Raw genomic sequence first — 11,874 nt, 5'->3', positions numbered from 1 at the left:
TCTAGTGCGGTCAACAGGTTCTAGGAGGCACAAGGATGGGAGCGCGGTAGAACTGAGCCTGGCTCCGGATTTGCTTCAGAGCACCTGCTGGTGCTGGCAGGATCCCATGGGCGTCCGCGCCCCGCCCCGCCCCGCCCCGCCCCGCCCCCACTCTCCAATAAGACCCGCTTGGGCGGCTCCCGGGCCCAGAGCAGCAGTTTTGCCAGCGGCAGTGGGTTGCGCAGTCCCCGCGCCCGCTGTGCACCCAGGCCACCCCAGCAAATGGAGCCCCGGTCACAGCGGCGGCGGCGGAGCCGCCAGCTGGTGGCCGCCTTCCTGCGCGACCCGGGCTCGGGGCGCGTGTACCGGCGCGGGAAACTGATTGGCAAGGTGGGGGTTCCCGCGCACGCTCGCACACACCCGAGTTCAAAACGCGGGAAGGGGGAGAGCTGGAAGGGTCGAGGGCTGGGCAGGAACGCACGCGCGATGATTGGCGCCTCCAGTTCCCTGAGTTTGGGGTCCGGGCAGCAGGGCGGATGGCGAGGTGGGAACCGCACTTGGCGCGCTGTATGCGGGCTTGTGCGGGGCGGGTTGCGTCGCCCGCATTAACCGGGCACAGAGTGTCCCATGGGTGCACAACTGGTGCTCCACACGCAATGACGAGGCTATCACTTCCCCCGCGGTGGGTGCTGAGCAGCGCGTGGGATCCGTGCCCTGCACCTACTTGCCTACCTGGCTGCGACTGGGGATTGCTCCCTTGGTGGCCGAGGGCGCTGGAGGGTGTTGAGCTCTGAGTCTGGGTGTTGTGCCCTGTGTCCAGGGGTTGTTTATCAGGGTGTGCCTGGGGGTTGTGTTGTGTGTCTGCATGCTGTGTTTGAAGGCCTTCATGCGTTAAAGGATGCAGTGTGTGTCTGGGTGAAGCTGTGTGTTGCATGTGGTGTGTCTGGGTGTTGTTTGTATATCTGTTACGTGTTGTGATGAGTTTGTTTCTGAACCTTGTGTATGTGGGTATTTAGAGTCTGGTTGTTGTGTGTGCAGATAGTCTGAGTGTGTGTTGTGTGTGCATGTGTCTGGGTGTTGTCAGTCTGGGTGCTGTGCGTGTAGTTGTGTGTGGATGTGCTGTGGGGGTGTCTGACTGGGTGTGTGTAGGCGGTTTGTATATGGGTGCTGTGTGTGGATGATCCAAGTGGGGTATGCTGTTTGTAGGTGTGTGTGGAAGTTCTGTTTGTGGATGTTTGTCAAGGTGGTAGGAGGGCACTGTGTGTGTGGATGCTGTGTGTGTGTGTGGGGGGGGGTACTGTGTGTGTGTGTGTGGATGCTGTGTGTGTGTGGATGCTGTGTGTGTGTGGGGGGGTACTGTGTGTGTGTGTGTGGATGCTGTGTGTGTGTGGATGCTGTGTGTGTGTGGATGCTGTGTGGTGTGTGGATGCTGTGTGTGTGTGTGTGGATGCTGTGTGTGTGTGTGTGTGTGGATGCTGTGTGTGTGTGGATGCTGTGTGTGTGTGTGGATGCTGTGTGTGTGTGGATGCTGTGTGTGTGTGTGGATGCTGTGTGTGTGTGTGGATGCTGTGTGTGTGTGGATGCTGTGTGGTGTGTGTGGATGCTGTGTGTGTGTGTGTGGATGCTGTGTGTGTGTGGATGCTGTGTGTGTGTGGATGCTGTGTGTGTGTGGATGCTGTGTGTGTGGATGCTGTGTGTGTGTGTGTGGATGCTGTGTGTGTGTGTGTGTGTGGATGCTGTGTGTGTGTGGATGCTGTGTGTGTGTGTGGATGCTGTGTGTGTGTGTGGATGCTGTGTGTGTGTGGATGCTGTGTGTGTGTGTGGATGCTGTGTGTGTGTGTGGATGCTGTGTGTGTGTGTGGATGCTGTGTGTGTGGATGCTGTGTGTGTGTGTGGATGCTGTGTGTGTGTGGATGCTGTGTGTGTGTGGATGCTGTGTGTGTGTGGATGCTGTGTGTGTGTGTGGATGCTGTGTGTGTGTGGTGTGTGTGGATGCTGTGTGTGTGTGTGGATGCTGTGTGTGTGTGGATGCTGTGTGTGTGTGTGGATGCTGTGTGTGTGTGTGGATGCTGTGTGTGTGTGGATGCTGTGTGTGTGTGGATGCTGTGTGTGTGTGGATGCTGTGTGTGTGTGTGTGGATGCTGTGTGTGTGTGTGTGTGTGGATGCTGTGTGTGTGTGGATGCTGTGTGTGTGTGTGTGTGGATGCTGTGTGTGTGTGTGGATGCTGTGTGTGTGTGGATGCTGTGTGTGTGTGGATGCTGTGTGTGTGTGTGGATGCTGTGTGTGTGTGTGGTGTGTGGATGCTGTGTGTGTGTGTGGATGCTGTGTGTGTGTGGATGCTGTGTGTGTGTGTGGATGCTGTGTGTGTGTGGATGCTGTGTGTGTGTGGATGCTGTGTGTGTGTGGATGCTGTGTGTGTGTGTGGATGCTGTGTGTGTGTGTGTGTGGATGCTGTGTGTGTGTGGATGCTGTGTGTGTGTGTGGATGCTGTGTGTGTGTGGATGCTGTGTGTGTGTGCTGTGTTTTCTGGGTGTCGTGGGTCCATCACTGTCCTGTGCAGCAGAGCTCATAGGCCTCCTGCTTTGACAAAGTCCGTGGGTCTCATGTCTTTGGCAGGGACTGTAGTGTGGGGTGTCCGGGTGTGACAGCTGCGGAGCCTTGGCTGAGTCTGTAACAGGACTGTGTCTCTTTTATCTCTGGGTGTGGCCCACTGTCTGCATCTTGTCTCCTGTCCTCTGCAGGGAGCCTTCAGTCGTTGCTACAAGCTCACAGACATGTCCACCAGCACGGTGTTCGCCCTTAAGGTGGTGCCAAGGGGCGGGGCGGGGCGGCTGCGCCTGCGCGGGAAGGTGAGCCAACCATCACACACACACACACACACACCTGCCCAAAACCTGCCCCAGGGCTGCCCTGCTTCCCTCCTTGCGAAGGAGTCAGGCCTGGGGCCTGCCGCCTGCACCGCACTCAGGGACCTTCATGGGGACACAGGTGGAGCGTGAGATCGCCCTGCACAGCCGTCTGCGCCATCGCAACATCGTGGCCTTCCACGGACACTTCGCAGACCGCGACCACGTGTACATGGTGTTGGAGTACTGCAGCCGCCAGGTAGCTGTGGGCTTGGTGGGTGGGGCGGGTCTTCGTGTGTTGACTCTGGGTTCGCTAAACCGGGCAGTGTTGAGCTGTGTTGAGATCCCCGTTGCTTGAGGGGGTGACTGAAGTGAGGCCTGGGTCAGGCCACTGAGAGCCAGACAGGCCTGTCGTCTGTCCTGTCTGTGTCTCTAGGTCCCCGTAACTACCGGTGTCTCCCTGTTCCCATGCCATATCCATTTCCTGCCCTCTGTGCAGTCACTAGCGTTCCCTGTCCCCACCTGGGCCCACAGCCTCAGCTGTGCTCGCCCTGGCCTAGCGGGGTCCCTGGGCCCTGGCGGGAGCACAGTCCACAGCCCGTCTACTGAGTGCCCGTCTGCCCGCCCGCAGTCCCTGGCTCACGTGCTGAAGGCGCGGAGGACGCTGACGGAGTCTGAGGTGCGCTATTACCTTCTGGGACTGGTCAGCGGCCTGCGCTACCTTCACCAGCATCGCATCGTGCACAGGGACCTGAAGCCCAGTGAGCACGAGCAAGGGACTTTTGGGGTGTTGCAAGGGTGGTGAAGGGCTGGGGGGCTACAGTGCTCCCATGCCACGCTCCCCCCACCCACAGGTAACTTTTTCCTTAACAAGAACATGGAGGTGAAGATCGGAGACCTAGGGCTGGCTGCCCGGGTGGGGCCCACCGGTCACTGCCACAGGTAAAGGTGGGAGGTCTTGGGGGTCCTGAGTGAGGCCAGAAGGTCCTGGTCTTCCTGAACCTCCCATGGTTCCCCTCCCAGGGTGCTCTGCGGAACCCCAAACTTCCAGGCTCCTGAGGTGGTGTCCCGCAATGGACACTCCTGCAAGTCTGATATCTGGGCTCTGGGCTGCGTCATGTAAGAGGGAGCCTGACCGGGTCTGGGGGAGGTGGTGGGGGCCGGGGAGACCCGGTGTGGGCAAGGAGAGCGAGCACGGGGGTGGGTGTTTATGCACACAACAAAAGATCACGTGTTAGCTGGAGCAGGCACTCCCTCTGTAGACCAGACTGGCTCTGAGCTCACAGAGATCCCCCTGCCTCTGCTTTCCCAGGGCTGAGAGTAAAGATGCATGCCTCTTCGCCCAGTGAGCGCCTGGCCCTGAATGTCCAGGCTTGGATTTCTTGTCCCATCCTGGGTGCCAATTAAATTCAAGTGTGGCTGCATCATGAAAGCCCTGGATGCCATCCCCAGACCACGCAAGCCAGGCATGGCAGTGCACACTTGTCATTGTCAGCCCTGGGGAGGTGACGCAGGTGGGGGGCAGCCAGGTGGAGTGTGTCTTGGGCAGGGATGGAGCGGGGCAGCGGAGTCAGGGGTGAGCTGGGCGTGGCCAGGTGTGTAGACAAAGGTGTGAACTCACTTTGGCCCCGCCCACCCTGGGGCAGGTACACCGTGCTGACGGGCACGCCCCCCTTCGCTGCGGCGCCCCTGTCGGAGATGTACTGCCATATCCGGGAAGGCCACTACCCCGAGCCCGCTCACTTGTCTCCCAGCGCCCGCAGCCTCATCGCGCGGCTCCTGGCACCGGACCCTGCTGAGCGGCCCAGTCTGGACCTCTTACTCCAGGACGATTTCTTTACTCAGGTGAGAGGGTGTCCCCCGGGGGAGCCCCTGGGGACCAGAGACCGTCTAGATCCAGGGCTGACCCCAGCTCACTAACTCCCAAGGGCTTCACTCCAGAGCGGCTGCCTCCACATTGCTGCCACAGCCCTCCCGGCTTTGCCTTCCCACCGCCGCTGGGCAGATTGTTCCGCAAAGTGGGCCAGCTCCTGCTGACCCAGTGCCGGTCACCTTGTGAGTAGCTGTCCTCTAGCCTGTCGCAGCCTCTCACCTGCCTCAGGCCTTGTATCACACTCTCTCCCTTCCACGGGCTTGACCAAGGTGGGAGAGGATGGCAGGAACGGTTGTCATCATTGTTCTCCAAACCTGTGCTTCCCTCAGGTCCCTTTACCTCAAAAGAGCCTTCAGGCCCTGCAGAAGAAGGGACGGAACCTGACCACGCCGAGTCCAGCAATGAGGTGAGCAGTTCAGTGAGGGCTACGGGGAAGAACTCCTTGAATTTCCTGAAGCCCTGGACTGAAGCAACTTGCATCCTTCCACCTAGAGACCCCAGACCTTGAACCCTGCTAGCTCTGAGTCATACCTCAGCCCCTCACTGGGGATTCTAGGCTGGGCTCCACCCTGACCCCGCCCCAAGTCCCTCACTGGGGATTCTAGACAAGACAGCTACAGCTCCAGTCCCAGCTGTCCCTCACCTTTTGGAGACCACGGGACCCTGCTCGCTTCAGTTTTCACTGCATTTGTTGAGTGCTTGCTACATGACTTTGTGCAGCAGGCAAGTTTTGTCTGAAGAGGAAACCTGTTCTCTGTGTAAAGTGGGGTGCTGGGCTCTGGGGGCTCCCTCAGGAATGGGTGGTACATTAACCTCTGCTCTCTCCAAACACTTCTGTCTCAGGACAGGGCTCCTCTCTGTGCTGAGAGTCCGGTCCTCCTCACACTCGGGACCCTGCAGACCAACCTAGCAGGTGAGCAGCAGAGAGCCTCGCCTGGGGCAGATGCCGAGGACTGGACTCGGAATAGGGACTTCCTGTGTCCTGACGAGGGCCACAGCCGCGGCTGGCCTCAGTGTGTCCACCTGTCAAACGTAACAAACGCCTGGGATAATCAGGGATTGATTTAACACCTTTCGGGAGGGCGGGTGTGGGACGCGGCTGATGGGAGGGGGAGGAGAACCCCTCTTTGGTGGATGTCCAGTGCTGTCTGGGCACCTATGTGTCTCTGCCTTAACAGACTCAAAGGGGAGCTTGGCTCTTCAGGTGGAGGCGGCAACCAGGAAAATAAACCTATGCTTGGATGCAGGACCTGTGGGTAGGACAGCCAGAAGAGAGTGGAGGCTGAGGGGGCAGAGAAGGGCCGAGACCAGGCCCTCTGCATCCTCACCCCAACTCAGCTCCCTCCTCAGCCACAGCCACAACCCCACCCCAACACAGCCCAGCAAAACCCCACCCAAGCCCTCCCTCCCCAGCCCAGCCCCTCCTCATCCTACCCCTCCCCTCCCCAGCCCCTCCTCATCCTACCCCTCCTCATCCTACCCCTCCCAGCCCAGACCCTCCTCATCCTACCCCTCCCCTCCCCAGCCCCTCCTCATGCTACCCCTCCCAGCCCAGCCCCTCCTCATCCTACCCCTCCCCTCCTCAGCCCCTCCTCATGCTACCCCTCCCCAGCCCAGCACCTCCTCATGCTACCCCTCCCCAGCCCAGCACCTCCTCATGCTACCCCTCCCCAGCCCAGCACCTCCTCATGCTACCCCTCCCCTCCCCAGCCCAGCACCTCCTCAGCCCAGCCCCTCCTCATGCTACCCCTCCCCTCCCCAGCCCAGCACCTCCCCAGCCCAGCCCCTCCTCATCCTACCCCTCCCCAGCCCAGCCCCTCCTCATCCTACCCCTCCCAGCCCAGACCCTCCTCATCCTACCCCTCCCCTCCCCAGCCCCTCCTCATGCTACCCCTCCCAGCCCAGCCCCTCCTCATCCTACCCCTCCCCTCCTCAGCCCAGCCCCTCCTCATGCTACCCCTCCCCAGCCCAGCACCTCCTCATGCTACCCCTCCCCAGCCCAGCACCTCCTCATGCTACCCCTCCCCTCCCCAGCCCAGCACCTCCTCAGCCCAGCCCCTCCTCATGCTACCCCTCCCCTCCCCAGCCCAGCACCTCCCCAGCCCAGCCCCTCCTCATCCTACCCCTCCCCAGCCCAGCCCCTCCTCATCCTACCCCTCCCAGACCAGAACCTGACCCTGGCTCTTTTTTCTCCCCTTCTGCTCAGCTGCCCAGGAACCCCCAGGGGAGCAGCGGCCTGTCCTCTGGGCTCCCAAGTGGGTGGATTATTCCCTCAAGTACGGCTTTGGCTACCAACTGTCCGACGGGGGCAGTGGCGTGCTGTTTCGGGATGGCTCCCACATGGCCCTGCGCCCCCAAGGAGGGTAATTGCTGGGACTCCTATCCCCAGGGACCCAGTTCTACCCCACCTCTCTTGATTCTCTCATCGCCTGTTTATGGGGTGTCTGCCAGGAGGAGAGCTCAGTAACACAAATGACAGAGTTGGTTTCCTGTTCTTTACCACATGACGAAAACCAGTTGAGGTGAGAGAGGGGACCGTTAGGTCACTGGGGAAGCCATGTTCCTGGAGGTCGGATGGTGGCTCAGGAGACAGGAGCGCTCACCTGGAACAGGCCCAGGGTGTGAACAGGCAGTGGCCCACGCCTGTCACCCCATCGAGGTAGGGGCAGGAGGATCAGGAGTTCAATGCCACCCTCAGCTACAAAGCAAGTTCAAGGCCAGCCTGGGGTATGTGAGGCAGGGAAACACAACGTCTCCAAACACAAAGGAGCTGACGTCAGACCGCGTCAGGCTGAGTTCAGCAATGTGGAACCGACTCACACTGTGTGTGACAAGAACACGATAGTGTGCCTGCCTGACCTTGCGTGCACGAAGAAGCCCGCACCCACATTCCTCAATGGCTCCTCCTATTCCTGACATAGGGGTCCTCATTTCCACTAGGCTGGCTGGCCAGTGAGTCCCAGGGATCCTCCTGCCTCTGCTGGGGTTACAGACCTGTGCCACCACACCTGGCTTTTACCTGGGTGCTGGGATCCCAATTCAGGTTCTCATGCTGAGCTATCTTCCTGGCCCTATGACTCATTTCTATTTTTCTTTTCATTGGGGATGGAACTGGGAACTTTGGGGGTGTCCAATGCCCACCTTCCAAGCACTGGTATTTTACCATAGTGTTCTTGGTGTGAGAGAGGCGGCTGGGCCGGCCAGGGGGGTAGTGGCTATTTCTATGGAGACAGACAAGGAACCTGAACCTGATGTAGTTGGCCTATGAGAGGTGCCTCTGGGGTGGTCAGTGCCCTGACTGACCACCGGCCAGAGTTCTATGCAGCACAGTGATTCTTGGGTAGCAATGAGGTACAGCTACGAGGGAGGACCCCCCCCAAGCATGGGTCATCCAGAACAGAGTCTCATTCAGGTCCCTGGTCCCCAGCCATGTCTCCTACCAACCTGATCAAGGGACTCTGTGGACCTTTGCCCTGAGGGACGTTCCCAGCCCGCTGCGTGCCAAGCTGGCTGTCCTGCGGCTCTTTGTCTGCTATATGCAGAGGCGTCTGAGGAAGGTGAGGGCCTGGAGTGTGGGGAGGAGCAGGCGAGGGAGGTGTCCATCCAGAAGATCCTGACCAGCATGTCCCCACAGGAGGGGACTGTGTCCATGGCTGTGGCACCCGCTTCTCCTGACTTCTCTCTGCTGAATTACATTGCCGATTCCCAGGCACTGGTCATGTTGTTTAGCAATGGGACCGTGCAGGTAAGTGACCAGGACACCGGGCTTTGACAGCATTCAGGACACCTCTGGAAGAATATGGAATCCAGAGGTCACATCCTGTGTCCAGAGGTCACGTCCTGAGTCCAGAGGTCATGTCCTGTGTCCTCAGCCCAGTCAGAGCCAGAGAGCAGCCCCCTGCCCTAGGGAATCCTGGGTCTCTGGGCACAGTGAAGAGAGGGGGCAGAGAACCCCAGAGGATGTGGGGTGGAGCCGAGTGACCTGAAGAGTCACTGCTGAGGCTCTGCCGGAACCTGCAGTGGCTCCGGGCATAGGGAAATGTGAGTGACCATGAAGACAGGAGATGTTTGTGACTTGAGAGGTCATCATCATCCTTGGCTACATAGAAACTCTGAAACCAGCCTTTTACCGGGTCAAAGGAAAACAAAAGGAAAGAAAGAAACTAAAGGATGGGCAGGCGAGATGGCTCATTGCTAAAGGCGCTCGCCTCCAAGCCTGATGACCCGAGTTCAAACCCCAGGACCCACATGGCAGACAGAGCCGACTGCAGCATGTTGTTCTCTGATGGCTCCGTGTGTGCTGTGACAAACGCATGCACAAATACACACAAATAGTAAATTAAAACATAAGGAGAGAGAATGAAGGGAACGTGTGTGGTGCCGCGTTGAGGGGGTGGGGGTGGGGAACCCACACTTGAGAACATTTCTGTTGATTTCACGGAACCCTTGGCCGCCAATCTTGACTCTCACAGGTGCAGATCCTATACCAGTGTTTGTGCCCATCCCCAGGGTCAGAACCGGGGCCAGCATGGTCGACTCTGGTCACCTTGATCTCAATGTCACTCTCTCCCAGGTCAGCCTCAGGACATCCCAAACCCAGCTGGTACTGAGTGAGGAAGGTGAAGGCTTTCTGCTTACCCTCTGGGAGCTGGGAAGGCCCGGTACGGGCAGCTCCTTCTCATTGGACGTCCTACGGAGTCATGGCTGCACTCCCACCATCCACCAGCACCTGTGCCATGCACTGCGCCTGCTCCACAGTGTCTAATGAGTCTGACTGAACCTCTGCATGTTGGTGCTGGAGACCTGGGCTCTATCTGCTTCTGTCTGTTTCTGCTCCACAGCTGGCGTCCATGGAGGATGGACACTTTGGGGTCTTTGATTTATGGTATGAGCTGGGTGGTGGTGGCGCATGCCTTTAATCCCAGCACTCGGGAGGCAGAGGCAGGAGAATCTCTGTGAGTTCGAGGCCAGCCTGGTCTACAAGAGCTAGTTCCAGGACAGGCTCCAAAGCCACAGAGAAACCCTGTCTTCAAAACCAAAAATAAAATAAAATAAGATTTATGGTATGACTATTTAAGATAGAATTTTGTTGGGCTCTGTTGGATTTTCATTAAAAAATAAAAATAACAACATTAAAAAAACATGTCCCTGTAAGTTGGCGTCTATCTCTTTTTGATTATTTTAGATTTATTTATGTTCTGTGCATGAATGTTCTTGCATGCAACTCTGGGCATCACATGAGTGTCTAGTGTCTGTAGAGACCAGGAGAGGGTGTTAGGACCCCACACCACACCTCTGGAACTGGAATTACAGATGGCTGTGAGTCACCATGTGGGTGCTGAGAATCAAATCTGGCTCCTCTGCCAGAGCAAGAAGTGCCCTCAACTACTGAGCCGTCTCTCCAGCTTTTCGCTGCTGTTGTTTATAAATCTGAGTGATCTGCAGCCCAGGCTGGCCTGGAACTTGTTGTGGAATATTTGCTTAATGATGCAGAGATGTTTTGTCTTTAACTATGCAAAGATACGTTGCATTTGTTTAATTATGTAAAGATGTGTTGCTGTTTTACCTTGTCTGCCTAAGGCCCCTGATTGGTCTAATAAAAAGCTGAACAGCCAATAGCAAGGGAGGAGGTACAGGCAGGACTTCCATGCAGGCAGAGTAGGGGGAGGAGGAGGAACTTGGGCTCAGGAAGAAAAAAAGAGACACCAGGGGCCAGTCAGACAGACAGACTGGGTGTAAGCAGGAAAGTGGGACACAGAATGAAGAAAAGGATAAAGCCCTGAGGCAAACGTAGACGAAGAGAAACAGGTTAGATTGAGTTAAAAGAACTGACAGGCTAGCCGGGCGGTGGTGGCGCACGCCTTTAATCCCAGCACTCGGGAGGCAGAGGCAGGCGGCCTTGTCAAGCAAAGGCAGTGGGTGCTCTGGATATGAAGGTCATGTGACCACATGCCTTCCTTGGCATAGATTGGAGGGGGAAAGGGATCTGCATGGAGCAGGGTGGGGGCCCTGGGGGTGGGAGAGAGAGGAGGAGAGAGAAAGGAGGTGTGGAAGAGGAGCAGTAAAAGCAGAAGGAAAGTGGAGCTCAGGGAGGTGTTTCGCTGTTGAGCTACAGTTTGCCCTTTGGTTGACGATTCTTCTCTGTGTAGACACTGTTGCCAGCTTCCTCCTCCTCTACCCCAGCACCCATAGTCCCCACCAACTCTGGAGGCTCCTCTCCCATCATTTCCCATCATGGGGTCCCACACTGTGCAGGCTACTGCGTCTGGTCCTCTCACTAAGCACAGTGTCCGGGAGGTCCCTCCATGCAGTGCTCAGAGCCTCAGTCCTGCGCAGGACCACGTGGTCCTCGGCATGTGGATATGATGGGATAATCCACTGTTGGAAAGGTCTGGAAACAAAGGCAAGGATTCTCTCGCTGTACGCCTCTCTCTCTCTCTCTCTCTCTCTCTCTCTCTCTGTCCCTGCCTGTCTTACTTAAGGTTCCTATTGCTGTGAAGAAACGCAATGGCCATGGCAACACTTATAAAGGAAAACCTTTAATTGGGATGTCTTGCTTACAGTTTCAGAGGTTCGGTTCATCATCATCGTGGCGGGACATGGCGGTGTGCAGGCAGATGTGGTGCTGGTGACATCTTGATCAGAAAGCAACGGAAGTAGACTGTTTCACTGGATTGTCTTGATCATATATGAGACCTCAAAGCTCGCCTCCACAGTGACACACTTCCTCCAAAAAGACCCTACCTCCTAATAGTGCCACTCAGTTTGGTACCCCTTTTCTTTTGATCCACCACAGTCACCCCATCTGTTAATCCAGCACTTCCTGTTATGCCCAGATCTACAGAGCTTCCCGCAAACCAACAAGGAGACCAAGTCCCGTATGTAAAAGCAAAGAGCCTCGACTCTACTCAAGTTCAAACTCTCTGTGTCCGACACATGGGCGTGATCTGAGGATCCCAAGCTCAGTTAGGGTGAGGGGTTTCTAAGGTTTAGGACCCCTGATTGGCTGACATTTGTCTGGGGTGCCCTACTGAAAAGGGGATGGCTGTGTGCTGGGCTAAGGGACATGAGGGACATCAGGCGATCCTATCTGCAGTGGTTGGAACGTTAGTTTCCTTTGGATGTTCTGTTCCTGGGTGGTCTCCGTTGAGCCTGTCATGATCCCCGGGCTGGAG

At 57.3% G+C, this 11,874-nt stretch overlaps 1 protein-coding gene across 2 annotated transcripts; it reads left to right on the top strand.

Moving 5' to 3' along the window:
• Positions 1 to 261: 261 nt before the first annotated feature.
• On the top strand, positions 262 to 9,600 carry Plk5 (polo like kinase 5 (inactive)). 2 transcript variants are annotated; one of them, XM_038311578.1, is made up of 15 exons: positions 262 to 369; positions 2,722 to 2,829; positions 2,969 to 3,085; positions 3,458 to 3,587; positions 3,681 to 3,768; positions 3,850 to 3,945; positions 4,473 to 4,671; positions 4,755 to 4,881; positions 5,029 to 5,105; positions 5,543 to 5,612; positions 5,878 to 5,955; positions 6,906 to 7,062; positions 8,127 to 8,256; positions 8,334 to 8,444; positions 9,273 to 9,600. In XM_038311578.1, the coding sequence occupies exons 1-15, from the start codon at positions 262 to 264 to the stop codon at positions 9,462 to 9,464; spliced, it is 1,788 nt and encodes a 595-aa protein (XP_038167506.1). In that variant the 3' UTR covers positions 9,465 to 9,600. The 2 variants fall into 2 exon arrangements, with proteins under 2 accessions (XP_038167506.1, XP_038167496.1); XM_038311568.1 differs by having other exon boundaries at positions 3,437 to 3,587.
• The last annotated feature ends 2,274 nt before the right edge of the window (positions 9,601 to 11,874 follow it).

Source organism: Arvicola amphibius, chromosome 1, assembly GCF_903992535.2.
Source record: "Arvicola amphibius chromosome 1, mArvAmp1.2, whole genome shotgun sequence".
NCBI lineage: Eukaryota > Metazoa > Chordata > Mammalia > Rodentia > Cricetidae > Arvicola > Arvicola amphibius.
Note: the sequence above shows the minus strand (reverse complement) of the source record. Positions and strands in the feature narration are given on the sequence as shown.

What these genes read in the sequence shown, in the direction of transcription:
- Plk5 (XM_038311568.1), top strand. Translation starts at nt 262, where the DNA reads ATGGAGCCCCGGTCACAGCGGCGGCGGCGGAGCCGCCAGCTGGTGGCC. An exon ending in GGCTGCGCCTGCGCGGGAAG is followed by an intron (nt 2,830 to 2,968) that starts GTGAGCCAACCA and finishes ATGGGGACACAG; the next exon opens with GTGGAGCGTGAGATCGCCCT. An exon ending in GCACAGGGACCTGAAGCCCA is followed by an intron (nt 3,588 to 3,680) that starts GTGAGCACGAGC and finishes CCCCACCCACAG; the next exon opens with GTAACTTTTTCCTTAACAAG.